The following is a 22,763-nucleotide window of genomic DNA, read 5'->3' as shown; positions in this document are numbered from 1 at the left end:
TGAGGATGAACCTTCGCCCGTGTGTGGAGATTGGCTGTGGACAGTCCTTCCATGGACACTTTGTCCATTTAGTAACACGACTCTCCAAGTCTAGGGTGGACAGTTGGATGCCAGCCTTAGTCCATTGTACATTGCTATAAAGGAATATCTAAGACTGGGTAATTTATAAAGAAAAGAGGTTTATTATTTGGCTCACCGTTCTGCAGGCTGTACAAGCATGGCACTGGCATCTGCTCAAATTCTGGGAGGCTTCAGGAAGCTTCCAATCATGGTGGAAGATAAAGGGGGAGCTGGAGTATCACATGGTAAGAGAAGGACTGAGAGAGGGAGGAGGGAGTTCCAGGATCTTTTTTTAAATTATTATTTTTAGATGGAGTCTCACTCTGTCACCCAGGCTGGAGTGCAGTGGCATGATTTGATTCACTGCAACCTCTGCCTCCTAGGTTCCAGCGATTATCATGTCTCAGCCTCCCTAGCAGCCGGGACTACAGGCGTGTGTCACCACGCCTGGCTAATTTTTATATTTTTAGCAGTGATGCAGTTTCACCATGTTGGCCAGGCTGGTCTTGGAACTCTTGGCCTGAAGCAATCCACCCATCTCGACCTCCCAACATGCTGAGATTACAGGCGTGAGCCACCACTCCCAGCCACAGTTCCAGGCTCTTTTAAACAACTGGATCTCACATGAACTCACAGAGCAAGAAGGCACTCATGACTGCATGGAGGGTACCAAACCATTCATGAGGGATCTTCCTCCATGACCCAATACCTCACACGAGGCCCCACCTCCAACATTGGGGATCACATTTCAACATGAGATTTGGATGGGACAAGCATCCAAACCATATCATAGTCAAAGACTACATTTCCCAGCCTCCTGTGCAGTGAGGTGTGGCCATGTGACCTGGTGTGACCAATATGCGGTGAACTGACAAGCTGTGAGCAGCCTCTGTTAAGCCATTCAGGATACATCACTTCCCTCCAGTTCAGTTCTTCTGACTTCCCAGGGCTGGTGCAGTGGGCAGGGAGGAAGCCACATGGGAGTGGTGGTGTGGTGAGAAAGAAGTGGGAAAGTAGAAATAGATGCTCCAGGCCTTTTTTTTTTTTTTTTTTTTTTTGAGACAGAGTCTCGCCCAGGCTGGAATGCAGTGGCGTGATCTCGGCTCACTGCAACCTCCAACTCCCAGGTTCTGCCTCAGCCTCCCAAGTAGCTGGGACTACAGGTACGTGTCACCATGCCTGGCTAATTTTTTGTATTTTTAGTAGAGATGGGGTTTCACCCTATTGGCCAGGCTAGTCTCGAACTCCTGACCTCGTGATTCACCTGCCTTGACCTCCCAAAGTGCTGGGATTACAGGCATGAGCCACAGCGCCTGGCCAGGCCATTCTTTAGAGAAATGTGTCAGTGAAGAGGCGTAGAGATGGAAAGGGCAAAGAGCTTGAGCAGGATGGCTTTTTCCAAGATGGTAGTGACTTGAACTGTTTGAAAGACGATAGAAGAGGTTGGAGACAGGCGAGGAAAGGATTGGACTGCTTGTGCGTCGTATCATATACGTGTATCGGTGCCCTCCAGGGAAATGGAACCAACAGGCAAGACGGAGGGAGAGCAGTTTCATGAGGACTGGCTCACGTGATTATGAAAGCTGAGAAGTCCCACTCTGCTGTCTGCAAACTGGAGACCCAGGAAAGCCCACAGTGTAGTTTAGTCCAAGTCTGAAGGCCTGAGAGGCAGGGGCACTGATGGTGTCCACAGCAGCCCAAGGGCAAGAGAAGGTGAAATGAGACGTCCCAGCTCAAAAAGCAAGCGGGCGGGAGCAGAGGGGGTGGATTTCTCTTTCTGCTTTTGGTTCTATTCAAGACTTGGAAGGATTAGGGGATGCCTGTCCACTGGGGAGGGCAATCTACCGAGTTCACCATCAAATGCCAGGCTCATCCAGAAACCCCCTCACAGACATACCGAGAATCTGTGCTTAATCTGGGCACCATGGCCCACTCCAGCTGACGGATAAAATGAACCATGTGCTGGTACAGACTAGGAGGCTTAAAGAACAGATTCATGCTGTCACAGTTCTTGAGGCTGGAAGTCAGAGATCAGGGACCAGCATGGTTGGGTTCTGGTGAGGACCCTCACCTGGGTTGTAGACTCTGACTTCTTGCTGTTCCTCAAAGGGTGGAGAGAGAGAGAGTTTTTTTTTTTTTTTTTTTTTTTGAGACGGAGTTTGGCTCTGTGGCCCAAGCTGGAGTGCAATGGCGCAATCTCAACTCACTGTAACCTCTGCCTCCTGGGTTCAAGTGATTCTCCTGCCTCAGCCTCCCCAGTAGCTGGGATTACAGGCACCCACCACCACGCCCAGCTGATTTTTTTGTATTTTTAGTAGAGACGGGGTTTCACCATGTTGGTCAGGCTGGTCTCAAACTCCGGACATCAGGTGATCCACCTGCCTCAGCCTCCCAAAGTGCTGGGATTGCAGGCGTGAGCCACCACGCCCGGCTGCTCTCTTTCTCTTCTTAAAGTCCTATTGGATTATAACCCCACTCTTATGACCTCATTTGACTTTATCTCCTAAAGGCCCCATCTCAGATACGGTCATGTTGGGGGTTAAGGCTTCAGCATATGGATGCTACCCTATGGAAAAAGGACCTTTGCAGAGGTGATTAAGAATCTTGAGATGAGGAGGTAATCCTGGATTATGTGGGGGGAACCTAAGTGCCCTCCCAGGGGTCTGTGTAAGAGAGAGAGATTTCTCCCACGCACGCAGAGCCTGCGACAGGACAGAGACAGTGACGGGAGGGATACAGCCACAGGCCGGAAATGCCAAGGACTGCTTTCTGGCGGCCACCAAAAGCTGGAAGAGGCCAGGAAGGCTCTCAGAACTGCGGAGGGAGCACAGCCCTGCTCCACACCTTGATTCAGACCTCAGACCCTGGGAGAGAGAACTTTCTGTTGCCTTAGCTGCCTAAGGTTGTGGTGCTTCGTTATAGCAGCCGCAAGAAACTGCAACAGTATCTAAGCGGAACATAGAGGAGAACCATGTGGGTACTCAAGCCGGAGAGGCTGACTGTGTTGCAGGCGACAGGAGAGCTGAGGAGCCCAGCGGGGCCGGGAGGTGACCCTGAGATCAGCAGCAGGAAGCTGCTACCTCTCCAGGGGGAAGGAGGTGACATCCCAGGGTCTAGGGCAGGGCCACCGGCAGAAGCTAAAGAAGCTTGGAGCTCCTGTGCCATCCAGGAGGCTCATGAAGTACAGAACCTGCCACCGGGTGATCGCTCAGAAAACGGTAGCCAGGACTCACGCCAATGTGGGCGTGAGCTGGCCAGCCCTCCTGTGCAATAAGCACCGTGTGTTTCTGGAACCAGAAATGCCCTTCTTGCCCCTAACGCCCCATGGATCGGGGATACTCATCCTCAGACCTGTGGCTGAGGAAGCCAACATCTCCAGAGGGGCCTGCGTTACTGGTTCAAGTGACAGCTGGAATGTGGGGGGGCTTCCTGAATCCTCCCGTGTCTGGGAGCTCTGGGGTGATACGCAGAACTGAAGTGATGGTTTAGTGGCACTGGTTTTGCTCCTGGATGTTGGTGTGAGACAGTGCCAACTTCTGTAGGGGACACACCCTAAGCTGTACCAAGCCTGTTCCATTCCCCTTCCCTGGTAGCTTCTGGAGAGCCCAGCGGTGGCCTTCCTATCCTCACGTGGCAGGGATGCTGCTGGGCATCCTGCTGCCAACGTGGCTGCCCTCAGCCGACGGGGGACAGGACCCTGCCAACCCTCCCATGTCCCTCTGAGCCGGGACAGAGGTCTCCCTTCACCTCCACTTTTTGTTTATTACGGATAATGCTGCTGTGAACACGAGTGTGTTTTGATTTCTCCCTGATGCACCCCTAGGAGGGGTAGCTAATTGGTAGCCCCGGGTTTAACCTGTTGAGGAACCGTCACACTTTTCCAAAGTGGCTGCAGCGTTTACACTGTATCCGCCGTGGATGAGGGTGCCAGTTCCTCCACATCCTTGCCTCTGCCTGGTTTTTTGTTCTGTTTGTTTTTTTTTGTCTTCTCAATTTTGTCCATTCTAGTGGGAATGAATTGGGGGTGTTTTGTGTGGTAAAAGACACATAGCCTGACATTTACCATTTTAGGTGTATGGTTCAGTGGCACTGAGTACGCTTACCATTGTTGTAAAAACACCACCAGCACCCATCTCCAGAACTTCTTCCCTATCCCAAACTGAAACTCTGACCCTGTTACCAGAAAGGGGTCCAGATCCAGACCCTAAGAGGGTTCTTGGATCTCGTGCAAGAAAGAATCCAGGGCGAGTCCATGGAGTAAAGTGAAACAAGTTTATTAGGAAAGTAAAGGAATGAAAGAATGGCAACTCCATGGGCAGAGCAGCCTGAGGGCCGCTGCTTGTCCCTTTTTATGGTTTTTTCCTGAGGATATGCTAAACAAGGGGTGGATTATTCACGCCTCCCCTTTCTAGACCATCTGGGGTAACTTTCTGACATTGTCGTGGCATTTGTAAACTGTTACGGTGCCGGTGGGAATGTAGCAGTGAGGATGACCATAGGTCACTCTCATCACCATCTGGGTTTTAGTGGGTTTTGGCCGCTGCTTTACCACCATCTGTTTTATCAGCAAGGTCTTTACGACCCGTATGTTGGGCTGACCTCCTGTCTCACCCTGTGACTAAGAATGCCTTAACCTCCTGGGAATGCAGCCCAGTGGGTCTCAGCCTCATTTTACCCAGACCCTGTTCAAAATGGAGTGGCTCTGGTTCAAATGCCTCTAACAGCCCCATTAAAAAATAAATTCCTATTATCCCTCCCTAGCCCTTGGCAACCTCCATTCTATTTAATGAATTTGACTACTCTAGGGACCTCACTGAAGTTCATTTTACTTTGATTTGCATTTTCCTAATGGCTAAAGATATTAAGTTGCTTTCCATGTGCATATTGGTCATTTGTGTGTCTTTCTTGAAGAAATACCTATATCCTTTACTCCTCTTAAAATTAGGTTGTTTTATTGTATTTTGACAAGTCCCTTGTCAGATATGATTTGCAAATATTTTCTCCTGTTCTATGGGTTGTCTTTTTTTTGGAGCGCCTTTCAAAGCACAAAAGTTTTTAGTTTTGATGAAGTTAAACATTTTTCCTTTGGTCACTTATGCTTTCGGTGTCATGTATAAGACATCATTGCCTTATCTGAGGTCAGATTGACTCCTGTGTTTTCTTCTAAGAGTTTTATAGTTTTAGCTCTTGCATTTGGCTCTTGCATTCTGTTTAATCTATGCTGAGTTAATTCGTGTAGATGGTGTGAGGTAAGGGCTCAGCTTTGTTCTTCCGCATATGGATATTCTGTTGTTCAAATACTATTTTTACCCGTTGAATTGTCTTGGCGCCTTTGCTAACTCAGTTGTCCACAAATGTATGCATTTATTTCTGGAACCTCTATTCTAGTGATCTCTGTCTATTGTTATGCTAGTAGCACTGTCTTGGTCACTGTAGCTTTATAGTGAGTTTTGAAGTCAGGAAGTGTGAGTCCTCAAACTTTGTTCTTTTTCAAAGTTGTTTTGACTGTTTTTGTTCCCTCACACTTCCCTAGAAAATCAAGAGTCATTTCTACAAAAAAGGCAGCTTAGAGTTTGATAGGGATTGTGTTGAATCTGTAGATCAACTTGAGAATTGTCAATCTTATAACCCATGAACACAGCATGTCTCCACTGATTTAGGTCATCTTTATTTCGATGATGTTTTGCAGTTTTCAGTGTACAAGTCTTAACACTTCTTTTAAAAGTTTATTCCTATTTTGTTTTTGATGCTATTGTAAACAAAATTATTTTGATGCTATTGTAAATGGGAATTGTTTTCTAAATTTCATCATCAGATTGTTCCTAATATAATTATAGAGAAATATAATTAATTTTCAAATATCTTGTATACTGCAAACTTGCTGAACTCCTTTATTAGCTCTACGATTTTATGGATTTCTTAGGATTTTCTACATACAAGATCACCTCATTGTGAACAGAGATAATGTCTTCCTTTCCACTTTGAGAGGATTGCTTGAGGCCAGGAGTTTGAGACCAGCCTGGGCAACAGAGTGAGACCTCGTCTCTACAAAAAGTACAAAAATTAGCCAGGTGTGGTGGTGTACATCTGTCATCCCAGCTTCTTGGGAGGCTGAGGTGGGGGGATCGCATAAGCCCAGGAGTTTGAGGCTCCAGTGAGCTATGGTCATACCACTGCACTCCAGCCTGGGTGACAGAGCATGACCCTGTCCCCCTCCAACCTTCCCTCAAAATGATCATCTAAGAGTCTTTCCACTGTGGAGTGACGGTTGGTTCCTCATTTGCTGCGTGATCATTGGCTACTTGGGTCCCAAGGGGAAGGTTCTAGAAGCCCCAGGTACCCTGAGGAGACTTCCAGAAGTTCTGTGGCAGTTGAAGCCCCTTGAGGGAAGGGAGCCATTTTCTTTCCTGGTTTGGGAGAGAGTTGCTCATCAGTTTGTGGGAGAAGCTGTTTGCCTTAAGCTGGTGAGCAGCCTTCAACCATGCTGGGGGGTGGGAAGCCAAGCTGGAAGGAGCAGGGAGGCCTTCAGAGGATGGAGGTAGGACCCAGGCCCTGGCAGACGGCAGACCCTCCACTTACCCTGGAAGTGGCTCTGCTTGCCACTGGGAGCGGTCATGGCTCTGGGCCCCCGGGGCTGGCTGCCCCCTACCAGCCTCGCCTCTTCCAGGGCTCCAGACTCTTCCCTGCTCCTGGGAAAGCCTTGCCTCAGCCCCCTGGCTTCTCCTGGAAGCCTCTAGGCCCAGCTTCCTCCTGTGGAGTCCTCAGGGCCTGGGGCAGGGGCCACCTCCCAGAGAAGCCATCCCTGCCCCTCTAGAAGCATGGCGTGGGACAACCCTATTGTTAACTGGGACCTCCTGGCCTTCACCCCGGGAAACGGCTGGGTGGGAGCCTGAGATGAGACTGCCTGATCGTGCGAGAGACTTGCGGGGTGTAGGGGCCCCTCAGCCCACACACATCATGGGTTGGGAGGCAGCCCACCCCATGCCACTCTTAGAAGAAAAGATGATCTTGTGAAAGCCCAAATCCACCAAATCAGTAAAACCAGAGGACGTTTCCCTCCAGTCCAGTCGCCTGACCAGCTTGGCAAGGCTTTCCAATCAGGAACCTTCCAGGACTCGGGCTCCCCTGAGTTCCTGATCGCCCTAGGAAGTGAGGACGTGACGCCTCCCCGGGTCTCGGAGATCCGGATGGAGATTAACGCAGCAGCGTGCTGTAAGCCCTGTGGGAACCTGGTGAATGAGTCATCTCCATAAATGCCACGCGGTGCTCCTCCTACTGGCCGGGTGGTGTCCCCTTTTCCTTTCACAGATATGCCTGAATCGGGCAGCTTTGCTCATGGACCGCCATGTTTCTGCCACTTGCTGGCCAAATATTCCCCAAGTCCTCTCACAGAGATGTTTGGTGCCCTGAAGAATTCCCAGACCATTTGAACAGCATGCTGCCCACTACTGCTTCCCATCGTAGAGTTGTTTTGCCGATATATAGTGGCCAGGGTGAAATACAAGCTCTTCCATGGTATCAGTGTCTTTTGGGGAACTGTAGGCTGTTACAAACTTAAAAGCAATAGCTTGGGTCAAACCAAAAGGCAGAATTTGTGAGTGCTTCCAGCGTCATCTGTCCACGCTGATGCTTTTCAGCAGCTGCTAGGTCTGGAGCAGGCCAGCCCCAGCCCACGGACCCCCAGAGCAGCTGAGTACCCCAGGGTTCCCCCAGAAATTCAGGAGCTCCATACCTCCCAGACTGATGAAAACACAGCATGAGGCAACCCTTTGCATTCAACCCTGCCCTTGGAGAACTTGCCTCCAACGCCCGCACCCCAGGCCTCTTGCCAGAGCCTGTCTTTATTTGAAACTTTGATATTTTGTTCATCATGAATTTGTTTGCACTCATTTTGATTTTTAAAAATACTGACACGCCTTTTCTCTTGATAACTGAGTGTTTGGGTGTGCCTTTAAATTCCGTGCCTGCAGCGAGCACCTCACTTGCCTAACCTTTGGGACTTCAGGGTGTTCTTTAAGGGGATCCCTTCCCTCCAACTCTCCAGTTAACCCTGCCCCTGAGCATCTGAGAAGCTTGTGAGGGGTCTGTCAGGAATCTGCAGCTTGATTCCTTTGGGGGCTCACGCTGGGGGCTGGAGGGAGAAGGGGGGTGTAGAGCAGGGTGAAAGTTAAGGTGTACCACGCCTGGGGCTAAGACGGAGCGCTGAGTCTCACTGCCTGCACATGGGGTCTGCTTCCTTCTTGCGTTTTCCACATACTCTGGGGCTGCGACGTCTTTTATTGCTTTCCCGGGACATTTCAACCTGACCCTCCAGCCTCTCGTTTTGCCTTTTCCTATCCCATCCCCTTCACACTGTCTGGCAGTGATCATTTCCTTTTATCTTTTTTTCCAGTGTTCATCTCTCTTTCCCATCCTATGAACTTTATGGTCACAGGAACATAAGCACACACCACTTTTAGGCAGCCTCACTCCTGGGAGACCCCCCGCCATGGTGGGGCCGGGGCAGGTGCCAGCACCGGCTAAAGCACACACAGACAGCACCCCTCCCCTCCCCACCCCAACCCATCCACAACTAAAAACTGCACACTGACGACCAACTCTTTTGTTCCTGCTCTGGTAGAACAGAGATTTCCTGCGGTCCCAGGGATGGGTGGGAAATTAGGGAGCCTGGGAGACAGTTCGCACCTGCTTCTTGCACTCTTAACAGATACCACTGTGTAAGGAAAGGCCAAGATGACAATGACCCCGGACGTCAGACTAGAGTATCTGGAGGAAGTTGCCTCCATCGTCCTAAAGTTCAAGCCGGACAAGTGGAGCAAGCTGATGGGCGCCGAGGAGAATGTGGCACTATTCACAGAGTTCTTTGAAAAGCCTGACGTCCGGGTGCTGGTGCTGACGCTCAATGCAGCCGGCATGATCGTACCCTGCCTGGGCTTCCCCGAGTCTCTCAAGTCCAAAGGGGTTTACTTTATCAAGACAAAGCCCGATAACATCAACAAGGACAACTACAAAGCCCGACTCCTTTACGGTGACATCAGCCCCACACCCGTGGACCAGCTGATCGCAGTGGTGGAGGAGGTGAGCGCGTTCAGGCTGGCGTCGGGGGTCTCGAGCACGGCTGACTTCTCGGGAGTGGCCTTGAGTCCTGCTGCTCAGCCTGTGGTCCCTGGGCCAGCAGCAGCCGCAGAGCTAGGGAGGGATTGGAAATGTAGGTGCTTGGGCCCCGTCCACCCTGACCTGCTCAGACAGACCTGCTTGCTTTTGGTTTTTTAATCTTTTTTTTGAGACAGGGTCTCACTCTGCTGCCCAGGCTGGTGTGCAACGGTGGGAGCACAGCTTACTGCAGCTTCAACCTCCTAAGTTCAACCAGTCCTCCAGCCTCAGCCTCCCAGACTGGGACCACAGGCATGCACCACCACACCTGGCTAATTTTTGTAGTTTTTGGTAGCGATGAGGTCTCACCAAAAAATAGCCTATTTGCCCAAGCTGGTCTCAGACTCCTGGGCTCAAGCGATCCTCCTGCATCAGCCTCCCAAACTGTTGGGATTACAGGCATGAGCCACCATGCCCAGCCACAGACCTGCTGTCTGACAAGACCTCCAGGTGGTGCTCGTGCTGTTGAAATCTGAGAAGCCGCGTGCATCCCCTTGTTTTTTCCGGACAGCACTGGGACTGCGGTGTGGTGCCGGGTGTGGTTGCTGCCCATGGCCTGGGAAGGCATGGACTGAGTACCGGCAGATAGGTTTCCCCAAGTTTGAGACTTTGAGTTAAAAAAGGGGAAAAAATAGAGCGTCACGTTATGTGTCTCTCTGCTGTCACCCTTGGCAGGTACTGTGTCGGGGGAGGGACACAGTTTGGGGAGTCGGACCTCCAGAATGGGAGTATCTTAGCCTTCCTGGTCATCACCCTTCTCATCTGTAGCATAGGGGCCTGTGTGCTCGGCTTGTGCACAGACACTCATAGTTCTGGAGGCTGGAGGTTAAAGATGAAGGTGTCGTCTGGGTTCGTTTTCCCCAAGGCCTCTCTCCTTGACTTGCAGATGGCCGTCTTCTCCCTCTGTCCTCACGTGGTCGACCTTCTGTGTGTGTCTAATCTCCCCTCCTCGTAAGGACACCCATCAGACTAGGGCCTACCCTAGTAACCTCTTTCTTTCCTTTCTTTCTTTCCTTTTTCTTTCCTTTCTTTCTTTCCTTTCCTTCCTTCCTTCCTTCCTTTCTTCCTTATTTTTTGAGACGGAGTTTTTGCTCTGTTGTCCAGTCTGGAGTGCAATGGCGCGATCTTGGCTCACTGCAAGCTCCACCTCCTGGGTTCAAATGATTCTCCTGCCTCAGCCTCCCAAGTAGCTGGGATTACAGGCATGTGTCACCATGCCCGGCTACTTCTTGTATTTTTAGTAGAGATGAGGTTTCACCATGCTGGCTGGGCTGGTCTCAAACTCTTGACCTCAGGTAATCCACCCACCTCAGCCTCCCAAAATGCTAGGATTACAGGCATAAGCCACTGCCCCCAGCCCTTACTCACCTCTTTAAAGAACCTATCTCCAAATAGTCACATTTTGAGGTGCTGGGAGTCAGGGCTTCAGCAGATGGATTTGGGGGACACAGTTTGACCCACCACAGTCCTCCTAGGCCTTTAGCAAAGAGAGTGTGCTAGGGGTGCAAGAACTTGGGAATGGCTTTGGCACCACCAGGACAGGGCAGCTGGTATAAACTCCATGACCGGTACCACCTCCTTCTGGAAGAAGGACCCAGTTTTCCCAGGGCTCCAGACGCCAAGTCTTTGGAATTCCCCTGGGGACCCAGCTCTGCAGATGCCGAGCTGGTGAAGGCACAGGAGGCGGAACCACAGAAGTGTTTCCTTTTAGGTCCTCTATTCTCTGTTAAACCAACGTGAGAACATGGCTGGATGGCCCCAGGTGGTCTCGGAAGACATCGTGAAGCAGGTCCACAGGCTGAAGAACGAAATGTTTGTGATGAGTGGCAAGATCAAAGGCAAAACCCTGCTGCCCATCCCGGAGCACCTGGGCAGCCTGGACGGCACGCTGGAGTCCATGGAGAGGTGTGTGGGCCCAGCTGCTTCCAGCCACCGCTGGGTGGGAAAGTGGCATGTGCTTGACACTCCCACACCTGTGGTTTCCCTGCAAAGTGGCTTCACGTGTTAAATCCAGGGAAAAGCAGGGCAAGGTGGTGCATTAGGTGGTGCTGAGACTGAGGAAGATGGAACCAGGGCAGGGAGGGAGCAGGCTCTACAGCTCCTGGGGCTTTGTCACCTGCACCCGCCACCCCACCCTGGTCACACGTGTGCTGGTCTAGTCACCACCGGGCATGCAGAAGGTGTCCCACCTGTTAGCATGGCCAGGGAACAGGAGGCACAGCTTTAAGATGCGGGACAGGGTCAGTGAGTGGGAGTGGGAGGGACTCTCAGCAGGTACATGCAAGTCTGTGTAGGGGCTGCAGTGCCCCAGAGGACCTGGGAAGCCCAAGGGACTCCAAGGTGTCCCCTCGCATCTGCATTGCCACAATTTGCAACCTCTCGGATATGTGAGACCCTCGTGACAATTGGTTCCATGCTTGCCTCACGTGGGCAAGTCCTCCACTGATCATTCACAAAGCCTCAAGCACCATGCCCGGTGGTGGCACCAGAGGAGCCATCTTGAATCGGGTTTAAATAGGGCTTACTGAATTCTCTCCCTCTTCCTTGGAGGTGAGCGCCTCCAGGCACTGACAATTCTGACCACACCCGTTATTTCCCTGGGGTCTCTTCCTAGCTGGGAGTCTTGGGAACTTCTTTAGCCTCCCCGAGGTGGCTGGAGGCACCAGGGACATGAGACCAGACAGTGCTGCTGCTGGTGGTTTTGGCTTGGTGGGCAGAAGGCTTCAGGGGGAGAGCTTGGGGGGGACCCGTGTGTGTGTCGCCATTAGAGCAACGCCCCAACCTTGTATCGGGTAGGATCCCCTCTTCACTGGACAACTCGCTCCTGCACGCCATCGAGACCATCATCATCGACTGGTCTCATCAGATCCGGGATGTGCTGAGCAAAGACTCAGCCCAGGCGCTGCTGGACGGGCTGCACCCCCTGCCCCGAGTGGAGTTTGAGTTCTGGGATGCCCGGCTGCTGAACCTCAAGTGCATCCATGAGCAGGTACGGCCTCCTCTGTCCTGTGAGGCTGCAGCATCGTCCCAGCTGGGTGACCTGGCTGAGCTCTCAGCCTCCCAGTGCCCACCTCCCAGGAGTCCTGAGGGCTCTGCTGACCTGTGGAAATTCTGCAGCCCCAGCCAGCCACAAGGTCAGGTTGGCCCCACCGTAGGGTCTTCCAGGTCAATGAAAGGTGGATCTTCTCTCCCCTTCTCAGCTAAACAGACCCAAAGTGAACAAGATTGTTGAGATCCTAGAGAAAGCCAAAAGCTGCTACTGGCCAGCCCTGCAAAACGTTTACACCAACGTCACGGAAGGTGAGCCTGTGACCCCACCATGAGTTCTGCACGAAGCTGTCCGTGCCTCCCGGGAGGGCTGGGTCAGGCCTGTCGCCAACCCCAGGACGTTGGCCTCCCTCTGCAAGCAGCTTTCTCAGCCCCCTCCACTTGAGAAAGGCCCCGTTTCCTGAAGGAGCAGGTCTCAGCACAGGGAGCCGCATCCGCGTCGTTCCTGAGCAATTTCCGCTCCTTACCGGTGGGAGCTTGTTCTTGTTCTGTGCAGGGCTGAAGGAAGCCAACGACATTGTGCTCCATTTGAAGCCCCTAAGGATACTGCTGGAGGAGATGGAGCAAGCCGACTTCACGATGGTGTGCTGGCAAGGGAGAGCCGACTTCGGTGGGGAGGGTCTTGTTTCTTCAAGGCATGTGGGGCCATGGGGTTTTTGGCTGTCATCAGATGTGTGGGCCTAGGGAGTTGCCTGTCCCCTCCTCCTTGGGGACCCTCTCCTGGATGCGCAGTGACAGCCATGGGAAGGGGAGGTCTGGGACGCTGGGATAAGGCGCAGAGGTTGGTCCCCTCCAGCGTGCCTGGGCCCGTCTCCCCCCAGCTCCCCACCTTCATCGCCAAGGTGCTGGACACCATCTGCTTCATCTGGGCCACCTCTGAGTACTACAACACGCCTGTCAGGATCATCGTCATCCTGCAGGAGTTCTGCAACCAAATCATTGAGATGGTAACCCTCCCCTGGCCCCCCGGGTCCCCTTCCTCTGCTCCCGGCTGGGGCCCTTCCCCAGTTCACTGTTTTCCTGCTGCCCGTGTTCCCCAGCAGTTTGAGCGCAGGCCAAGATGTCGGCACAAGCCTTTTCAGGCCCCGAGCCGAGATGCAGCCCTCCTCGAGGCTACCTAAGTTCTTCTAGGGAGAGCACTGGGGGAGAAGAAAGGGAAGACGGGGACGGAGCAGGACGTCTGCCCCAAGAGTCCCAGCACCCCGAGACCCGTCCAGTGCTTTGTGGGTCTCTCTAACCCCATGTCGAGCCACCTTCTGTCTCCCTTAGCAGAGACTTTCTTTCCTTCTTCCCATTCATAAGCACCTACTAGCTGGCCACGGTGTTTGAGTTGAAGGGCTGTATTCCCTGGGCCACCTCTGTGTATTAAAACCATGCCGTGACCCCATCTTCATGACCAGAAGGGCACTGGGGTCCCCTGTCCCTGCAGGGCCTGTCATCATCTGCGACCCCCGTCCATGATGCTGCAGCCTTGACAAAGGAGGAGGGGCCGAGGAGGGGAAGGCAGCTCGGTCCCCTAAAAACGGTCCAGCAGTGGGCGGCTGGGAGGGGTTACTTCGGACATCCGCACGTCAGAACAGATCGCGGCTCCGGCAGGCGGCGTGCCTGGACGTCACCCCAAATGGCTTGTCGGAGTTTACGATGTCTGTCTGCTCTCTTGCCCAGACACGGACCTTCCTGAGCCCGGAAGAGGTGCTGAAGGGTCTGCAGGGCGAAATCGAGGAAGTCCTGAGCGGCATCTCCCTGACCGTGCACGTGCTGAAGGAGCTCTACCAGACGTACGAATTCTGCTGCACGAACATGAAGCTTTTCTTTAAGGTAGCCCTTCCGTGCAGGGCGAGGGCCAGGGCGAGACACGAGCGAGTTCATATGGGCCCCGACGTTTGAGAAAGTGGGGACATTTGAAGCAAACGCCGCCTCGTCTCTCTTTCTCTCCTCTAAGGACAAAGAGCCCGTGCCTTGGGAATTCCCTTCTTCTCTTGCCTTTTCCAGGATGAATTCCTTTTTCCACCGCATCCAGACCATTGAGGTAAAAACAGAACTGGGTGCATCTTGACCTCCACTTCCCAGACTGCTCCTACCCTAGGACACCCGCAGCGTCCACCCCTACCCCCCTGGACAATAATCCCCCAGGCAGAAAATAAGTCAGGCCCAAACATCTGTGATGGGGAAACCAGGCTTTGCGGCAGCCTCCACCGTGCCCAGAGCTGTTAGCCAAGAGTAAAAATGACCCACTTTGGGTGCTTCTCACCTTATCTCGTGCTTTCTGTCATGAGCAGGTTACTGATAAGTTTAAACCACTGCGTTCAGGACGCCTGGGGGCCAACAGCAGTCACTTAGTGGGACTCGATTATTACAAATGGAGACTTATGAAGGCCCCGGTGTAAGCACCATGTGGATACACAGAGTGACACACAGCAGATAAAACCTTAAAAATGGTGCATGGCCCAGCCCGGTGACTCACACCTGTAATCCCAGAACTCTGGCGGGCCGAGAAGGGAGGATCACTTGAGCTCAGAACTTTGAGGCTGCAGTGAGCCATGATCGCACCGCTGCACTCCAGCCTGGGTGCCAAAGTGAGACCCTGTTTCAAAAAAAGCTTCTCTGGGGGCTCTGGAGAGAAGAGATGAGAGGGATCAAGACAGCGTAGGGCAAGAAAGTTTTGCCTTTTGTATCTTCTGCATGGTGTAATTTTTCAAAACTTTGTGCACATATAACTGTGTAACTCACATCCTTAAAAAGGGGGAAAGTCATCCTGGAACCGTAAGGCATTGACTTTAGAGTGGACACCATTGTCGGCAGCTTGGGAGAGGCTCGTCCAGTTCTCATCTACACCTCCTGGCGGACAGGGGAGGGAGGCCCACTCAGGAGTTCAAAATTGCAGTCAGAGTGCGGACTCAGGCCTGAAATCTCGCAGACTGAGAACGTGGAGGGTTGCAGTCACTTTTCTGGACAAGGAGCTGTGATTCCCACATGACAGATTCCTGAATCAGAAGGAAGATTCTGGGCAGGAGAGGACTTTGGAGGTGGAGGAAATGGCTTTGCTGTCCACCCCCTGACAACAGGCCATGTCAGCCTCGTCTGTATCCTCCGTGTCCGGTGGAAAAGCCAAGAGCTCCCGGCCCTCAGTGCCTGTGCTTCTCCTTGGGGTGGTGGTGGTGTGTGGCCTGATGCTTCTGGACCTGGGAGAATGGCACCCACCTCAGCACCAGTTTAGGGGAGTGATGTCAAGTTCACAGGAAGATTTCCAGTCTAAACTCTGCCTGCACTGTGCCTGGTACGTGCAGGGGCACAGAAGACCGTCTGTGGAGCCTTGAAGACCTCGTTTGGGAAACAAGAACCGCACACACAGAACCAGCTAATGGGATGGGCCTGAACGTGACTAAAGTAAATGCCAGCCATGCAGATGGCAGACCAGGCCTCTGGGAAGGGAATGCATTGCTATGGGGCAAATAATGCTATGGGGCAAAATAGGGAGCACTTCAGGGAGAGGGGGCATGAGCCACACCTGTGAGGAAGCAGAATTTCTACACATGTGTCCATCCAGGCATCCCAGCCACTTTCCTCTTGGATCACCTTCAGGACATGGCGCTCTGCATAGGATGGTCTTCCAGGTAGTAGCGAATTTAAAGCTCAGCAAGAACATAGAAATCTTCACCATTGCAACCACTTCCCACAGCAGAGAAAACGGAGGTCCCAGCAGAGTATGATTTATTTAGAGATGCGGTTTGGCCAGTCTAGGGTCAGGACAGGATCCCAAACTTGACCCTCTCCAGCTCCTCCTCATTCACACCTCATAGGTAATTCAGAGCCCTTCTTTCCTTCCTTCCTTCCCCTCTTTCTGCAGGCAATGGGACGTCTGCTTAAAGAACAGCACGGACACAGAGGGTGTCCTCCCGCCCCCACAGTGGTGTCTCCTGGGGACAATTTGCTCTCCAGCTCCTCCTGCCTGGGGTCAGAGCTAGTTTTGTAACTGGACCCGTGAGTTTGGTTGTGAAGATGAATTGACTGTTTTTCTCCTCCTCTAGGAACTCTATAAAACAGCGATTGAGTTTCTGAAGCTGGAGAAAATCGAGCTTGGGGGCGTGCGTGGAAACCTCCTCGGGAACCTGGTGACCCAGATCTATGACGAGGTCTTTGAGCTGGTGAAGGTCTTTGCCGACTGCAAATATGACCCCTTGGACCCCGGAGACTCGGTAGGTCCTCGGGCAGGGTTGGATGAACCGAACTCGGTGAGAACTGCAGCAGCCTCAGTACCAGCTTAGGCGAGTGACGGGAGGGCACACGGAGGAAGCAGGTGCCGGGCGATCCCAACACTTTGAAAATTTTAGAGCAGTCCTCGCAACAGTGAGCACATTGAGCTGCGCCTCAGTCCCATGGGAGTCCTCTCAGCAGGGGCGGGGGCTGGAGAGGGTGCCCTTGGCTGGCTTTGCACACTGATTACAGGGTTGACATTTCCATTTGCCTTTAGAATTTTGACCGTGATTATGCTGATTTTGAGATCAAAATCCAAGACCTGGATAGGAGGCTGGCCATGATCTTTTGCCAAGGATTTGAGGACTGCAGCTCTATTGAGTCCTCTGCAAAGGTAAGCGTGCCGTGGGGACTCAGGCTGATCTGGGGCCTGGTGCCTTGGCACTGGATTCATGTCGAGAACGATCCTGGAGACCATTTCATCCTCTCCATGTAGAGCTGATGCCCAGGGAGGGAGGGCCCTTTCTCCTGTGCCTCGGAGTCGGTCAGCAGTGAACACCCAGTGTAGCTCCTGATGGTTCTTACTGCCACATCTTAGAGGAAGAGGAGCAAGTGAGCGTGAGATGACATTTTACTGATCCTTCTTAACGCTCACTAAGAAAAAAGGGGACCATTTATTCTTGGTTCGGTTTTCCCACTACTCGAAAGGAGTGAAAGTTACAGAGGTAAAGTTGGTGTAAAAATAAAATTCATGCAGATTTTGGCCCACTGAGCTGAATTTATACAATGCCTTCATCCATGCAGGCCACTATAACAGATTGCTGTAGACCGAGAGGCTTAAACAACATACCTTTCATTTCTGTCAGTTCTGGAGGCTGGGAGGTCCAGCAGACTCGGTGTCTGGTGAGGGTCTACTTCCGTTCCTAGATGGCCATCTTTTCATTTGGTCCTTACATGGCAGAAGGGACAAGGGAGGTCTCTGGGGTCTCTCTTTATTTTTAGTTTTAAGGGGTTTTTGTTTGTTTGTTTGTTTGTTTTTTAAGATGGAGTCTTGCTCTGTTGCCCAGGCTGGAGTGCAGTGGTGCAATCCCAGTTCACTGCAACCTCCGCCTCCCGGGTTCAAGCGATTCTCCTGTCTCAGCCTCCCTAGTAGCTGGAATTATAGGCACATGCCACCACACCTGGCTAATTTTTGTGTTTTTACTAGAGATGGGGTTTTGCCATGCTGGGCTGGTCTTGAACCCCCTGACCTCAGGTGATCCACCCACCTTGGCCGCCCAAAGTGATGGGATGACAGGCGTGAGCTACCACACCTGGCCTAGTTTTTATTTCTGTAGAGACAAGGTTTTGCTGTGTTGCCCAGGCCCATGAGTTCTGGGCTTGACTGTTTCCAGGGCTCCTGATCTGAACTGCTGGGCCAGACCAGCTCCCATGACTGTGAAGGCAACCGGGTTGGCTTGGGCAACCTGGGCTGGTGGTCATCTTTCAGGGGATGTCAGGGCTGAGATTCCTGAGGACAAAGATCTCTCCCCCACAAATGTCAGGATGTTCCTTTGCCCTTTTGAACACTCTTGCAAAAATGCAAATATATGGGAATTTGAAGCTCCGTAAATTAAGGATCAAGTAAGTCTTGGATCGAGTTGGTGTTCTAGGCAAAATATCAATGAATGCAAATTAATACAGCACTGCCTTGCTGTGGTTGAAAAAATTATTCAATTATACTTGTTGAAGCAAGATGAGGCTGACTTGATTTGGATCTTATTCACGATTTATACCGTCGCAATAGATACAGGCATAGGGAGTGCGACGGAGCTCCACTTTGAAAACATTGCAGGTAAGTAGGAATTTCCAGCGAAGGAGCAGGGTGGGGGTCAGTGGATGGAAAAATACTTAGAGGTGACATCAGGGGTTGGGGGATTCCGGCTAAACCAACTTTAAGATTCTAGCTGGGGGCAGGTTAGGATAATCAGATGTCCTCTGGGGGATGGTAGAAGATGGAGACCCTGATGAGAATCTTTGGCCAAGCAAAGAATCTTTGTCAATGTTCCCTTCCTCAGAAGGCTCTTCCCCAGGTAGCTGCATCCCTGGTTTGCAGGGTCCTCACTTCCTTCCTTCTATTCAAATGCCCCCCAGACTGCGTTTGTTCCTCGCTGGCTCTGTTCTGCAGAGGCGGGGTTGGGTTTCTTCCAGGACCTCCTGCTCCTCACAGGGTAGGGGCCTAGGTAGGGCTTCCGAGGGCTCACAAAGCAGAACTCACCAACCCAGCTCCCTCCCTACTGCTGGATCCCCCAGCAGTGGGGGATTCTATTCAAATGCCCCCAGCAGCCTGCCTTCCCTTCTCAGCAAGGGCCCTCCCTCATCTCGTATTCAATTAGGTACTAATGTCTGTGTGTTCCTTGTCTTCACAACTAGAAGGTAACCCCCCTGAGGGCAGGCACTGGATTTGCGCTCCCTTAGAACTGAGCCTAGCCCAGGGCAGGCGCTTTTGAATATTTCCTGCAGTGCAGAACTGGCTCTTGCCAAGGGAGGCTGGTTGTTCTGGATGTTGTTAGAAGGTAGTTTCACTCTAGCGTAAGCCTTCCACGTGGAGCCCCTGAAGGATAACACAAAAGCGTTAGGGCTGCCCCAGCGCGGAAGGGTCCCAGTGGAGCCAATTCTTTCATTTGGAAACCTCACTTTTGGGTCTCTAAAATTAAAGATGGGGCACAGGCGCATGGGCTGGGTGGGCAGGCAGGCAGCTGACTTCTGCAGATCCTGCACCCCTAATGCCGGCTCCACAGGGGAGTGCTGTGACTCCCCACTTCTGTGCCAGCGAGGAAAATCAGAAAAATTAAGTAACTGGTCACCCGGCCAGGGCCAGAGGAGTCCCCAGAGTCTCCCTGGCCCCAACATGGAGATTCTGCCCCTACATCTAGTTTGGAACAAGGGAAAGAGCAGATAAGGACCAGCGTATGGGTCTAGGCTGCACCTCCACCAGAGTTCACTGGGGGATCCAGCAGTGGGGAGGGAGCCGGGTTGGTGAGTTCTGCTTTGTGAGCCCTCGGAAGCCCTACCTAGGCCCCTACCCTGTGAGGAGCAGGAGGTCCTGGAAGAAACCCAACCCCGCCTCTGCAGAACAGAGCCAGCGAGGAACAAATGCAGTCATCCCGCCCCAGGCTTTCCCCTCCGCATCCCCAGCCACTGTTAGGGTCAAGACGGGCTTTTGTGCTCTAAAAGAAAGAGTCTTTTAAAAAACGTTTTCACGGTATGTTTATGCTCGATTTAAAACAAAGGGGAGGGTGGGGAGAAATAACTCTTGTAACCCATTTCCATCGCCATCTGTTCGCTTTTCTCTTTGACCTGAGAACATTTCCCCCCTGGTTTGACCGCCCTGTGCTCTAATTACAGTAGGCCCCTGGGGTTTCTCTCCCTCCTGTCCCTTCCATCCCCTGCCTCTTCCGGACTTAGTTCTCATTATCAGCAACTCACACACAGCCAGGAACGTTCTAGAGCAATTTTCCACATGATCTCCTCTTGGCAGAAAATAGAATTCGCTTCCTTTCCAAAAGTCATTAAGCCAAAAACTATATAAACATGAAAAGGAGGAGACAGAAATGGGAAGAGAAAGAGAAAAAAAAATGCTGGGACAGGATGATCATAAACCATTAAGAGGAACATTTTTTTTTTCCAACTGCCCCATGTCAATGCTTTGAACAAGTGACACTGGTGACCTCATACGTCAGCAGGCGACTGTGGAGGAAGCGGGTAGCTGGCAGGACACCAGCGTTTCCGCGTCTGCCTGAGAGTCCACAGCTGCTCCATTTGTACAACCCACGGTACAAATAGGTCCAAGGGTGACAATTTTTGTTTTTTAAGTCCAGAAGAAATCAGAATTTGGGTCAGGAAGGTTTGAACAATTTTGAAAAATACAATTATTTAAAAAATAGCTGCAGTCTTGCATTTGGGAAATCTGTACTTTTTGGGACCTGAAAAATCTCCCTTTCTTTGCGGTCATGTTTTGGTCTTTCCTCTAGCGGCCATTTCTAGGGACAGCGGTCACATTTCTCAGACCCAAGTCTGGGGCAAGTCTGAGACTCAGGCTCGCCACAGCAGGTCTGGCCCCACTGGGCGCAAAAGATGGTAGCCCCAGGAAACCCTTACGGATTTCCCACTCACACCCAGCACTTGGGGACCCTGTTTCATGTGAGATTGTCTTCCCTGTCTCTCGTCCCCCACCCACTTGGTCTGACCCCCAGAGCTTTTTCAGAGCAAAACACATTTCCTGATGGTGGTTTTCTTGCCTGAGCTGCCCCTGAGAGCGGCAGTGCTCTTCCTAGGAGGAATAATTCTTGTGACTAAAACATTTCCCCATTTATCTTTATCAGAGTAGAAGCCCGGGTATATAAATGCAACATTATGGCTATTTTTAAATTGTTTACTTGGAGTTGTTTTGGGTTTGTTGTTTCTGGAGACAGGGTCTCACTCTGTTGTCCAAGCTGGGGTGCCGTGGTGCAATCTTGGCTCACTGCAGCCTTGACCCCTGGGGCTCAAGTGATCCTCCCATCTCAGCCTCCTGAGTAGCTGGAACTCTAAGGGTATACCCAAAAGAATACAAAAACTGGACCCAGCTAGTTTCATGTATTCTTTGTGTTTTTTTTTTTTTTTTGTAGAAACAGGATTTTGCTATGTCACCCAGGCTGGTCTCGAACTCCTGGGCTCAAGTGATCCTGCTGCCTCGGCCCCCCAAAGTGTTGGGATTACAGGCGTGAGCCATGGTACTCAGCCTATTCTTTAATTGCTTGAATCTTCCTTACCAGAATTCTGATTTTTCCCGGGCTTAGAAAAAACTCTCGTAGGTCTTGGACTTACTTGTCCTGTGGGATTACAAGTCGAGTATTTGCGGACTTGGCCTAAGTCAATGGGAGAAGCATAGAAGCACCCACTGAGCCAGCTGACACACACAGAAAGGTTCCGACGGATTCTTTTGTTTTGGCAAGGTGCACATTCTCTCGCTTCTGAAGGTTGGCCCTGCTTGTTCTGTCCACAGCCACAGGCTGGGGAAGGGGAGAGGACTCAGGCGAAGAGGCCCCCTTCTCCTTTCTCCCCAGCTCCTGTATATGTGTGGGGGCCTCCTGGAGCGGCCCCTGATTCTTGCCGAGGTGGTGCCCAGGTATTCAGTCATGCTGGAGCTGTTTGACGCTGAGCTGGACAACGTCAAGATCTTGTATGATGCCCAGATGGCAGCCTCCGAGGAGGGCAACATTCCCCTGATCCACAAAAACATGCCTCCCGTGGCCGGGCAGCTCAAGTGGAGCCTGGAGCTGCAGGAGAGGCTGGAGGTGTCCATGAAACACCTGAAGCACATCGAACACCCGTGAGTCACAGCCCTGGCCAGGGGCAGGCAGGACGGGGTACCCCGCCTCCATGGTGTGGGAGAGCGAGAGGGACTTTCCCATCCCTGAGCCGGACCACCCCTCCTGTCGACCAGACCATTACCTCCCAGAGCAAAAGTCCAGAGGAGACCCTGTCTTGTCCTCCCTCCTCCCCTGAACGCCTTCTTGGTGGGAGTGCTCAAGGCGAATCTGGCTGGTCCCCACCCTTGCCCACCAGCCTGGTAGACATGAAGGCCACCCAGCAGGAACAGGCAGAGGCTGTGTATGCAGTCGGCTGAGCCACTGTTGCGTGCACTTGGCTGAGGCTCCCAGATAGCCAGGGGCCGGAGAGGCTTCATGGTGGACACAGGGACTGTTGCAGGGGAGGCCCAGCTGGAGGTCTTGGCCTGGGGAGGCCGGTGCAGCTGACCGGGCAGTGGGGAGGCTTTTATGCAGTCGTTTGGGGGGCATATTTGCTTTCATCTGTTTGATCCCAGGTTGGAAGGGAGAATGAAAGTTGGAGAGGGGCGGGCAGTCATTCATCCAGGCCTGGTGGTCGGGAGCTGGTTGCTGCGTGGCTTTTATTTTGGCCTCCTGGGCCAGTGGCTGCAGACTGCAGGTCCGAGTTCTGTTTGAACATTTGGTCTGGCCACTGCTTGTTTGCATATTCATTCTGTGAGCCTTGAGTAAATGGGTGGCTGGCCACTTCGGCACCCCAGATCAGGCAGCAGCAATGGGACACACCGAAGACACCCCACAGGAGATGTCCAGTGGGGCCTCACCTTCCCACTCTGATTCCAGGGTCATGTCTGGAGCGGAGGCCAAGTTGATTTATCAGAAGTATGACGAGATGATGGAGCTGCTGAGGTCCCACCGCGAGAAGATCTACCAGCAGTGGGTGGCGGGCGTGGACCAGGACTGCCACTTCAACCTGGGGCAGCCGCTAATTCTGCGGGA

At 52.3% G+C, this 22,763-nt stretch overlaps 1 protein-coding gene across 1 annotated transcript in view; it reads left to right on the top strand.

Moving 5' to 3' along the window:
• Positions 1-6,424: 6,424 nt before the first annotated feature.
• Positions 6,425-22,763, top strand: part of DNAH17 (dynein, axonemal, heavy chain 17) — a 168,973-nt gene continuing 152,634 nt past the window's right edge. The window contains exons 1-13 of the mRNA XM_011933143.1: positions 6,425-6,524; positions 8,768-9,138; positions 10,925-11,118; positions 12,010-12,202; positions 12,414-12,513; positions 12,758-12,843; positions 13,083-13,208; positions 13,927-14,079; positions 14,204-14,290; positions 16,290-16,457; positions 16,733-16,849; positions 21,543-21,808; positions 22,608-22,757. Of these exons, the coding sequence (XP_011788533.1) occupies positions 8,794-9,138; positions 10,925-11,118; positions 12,010-12,202; positions 12,414-12,513; positions 12,758-12,843; positions 13,083-13,208; positions 13,927-14,079; positions 14,204-14,290; positions 16,290-16,457; positions 16,733-16,849; positions 21,543-21,808; positions 22,608-22,757 (1,985 nt within the window). The 5' untranslated portion in view covers positions 6,425-6,524; positions 8,768-8,793. The remainder of the gene's footprint in view (positions 6,525-8,767; positions 9,139-10,924; positions 11,119-12,009; positions 12,203-12,413; positions 12,514-12,757; positions 12,844-13,082; positions 13,209-13,926; positions 14,080-14,203; positions 14,291-16,289; positions 16,458-16,732; positions 16,850-21,542; positions 21,809-22,607; positions 22,758-22,763) is intronic.

The sequence above is a fragment of the Colobus angolensis genome, unplaced genomic scaffold (genome assembly GCF_000951035.1).
Source record: "Colobus angolensis palliatus isolate OR3802 unplaced genomic scaffold, Cang.pa_1.0 Scaffold1, whole genome shotgun sequence".
NCBI lineage: Eukaryota > Metazoa > Chordata > Mammalia > Primates > Cercopithecidae > Colobus > Colobus angolensis.
The sequence above is the reverse complement of the archived record's forward strand: the minus strand, read 5'-3'. Positions and strand labels throughout refer to the sequence as shown.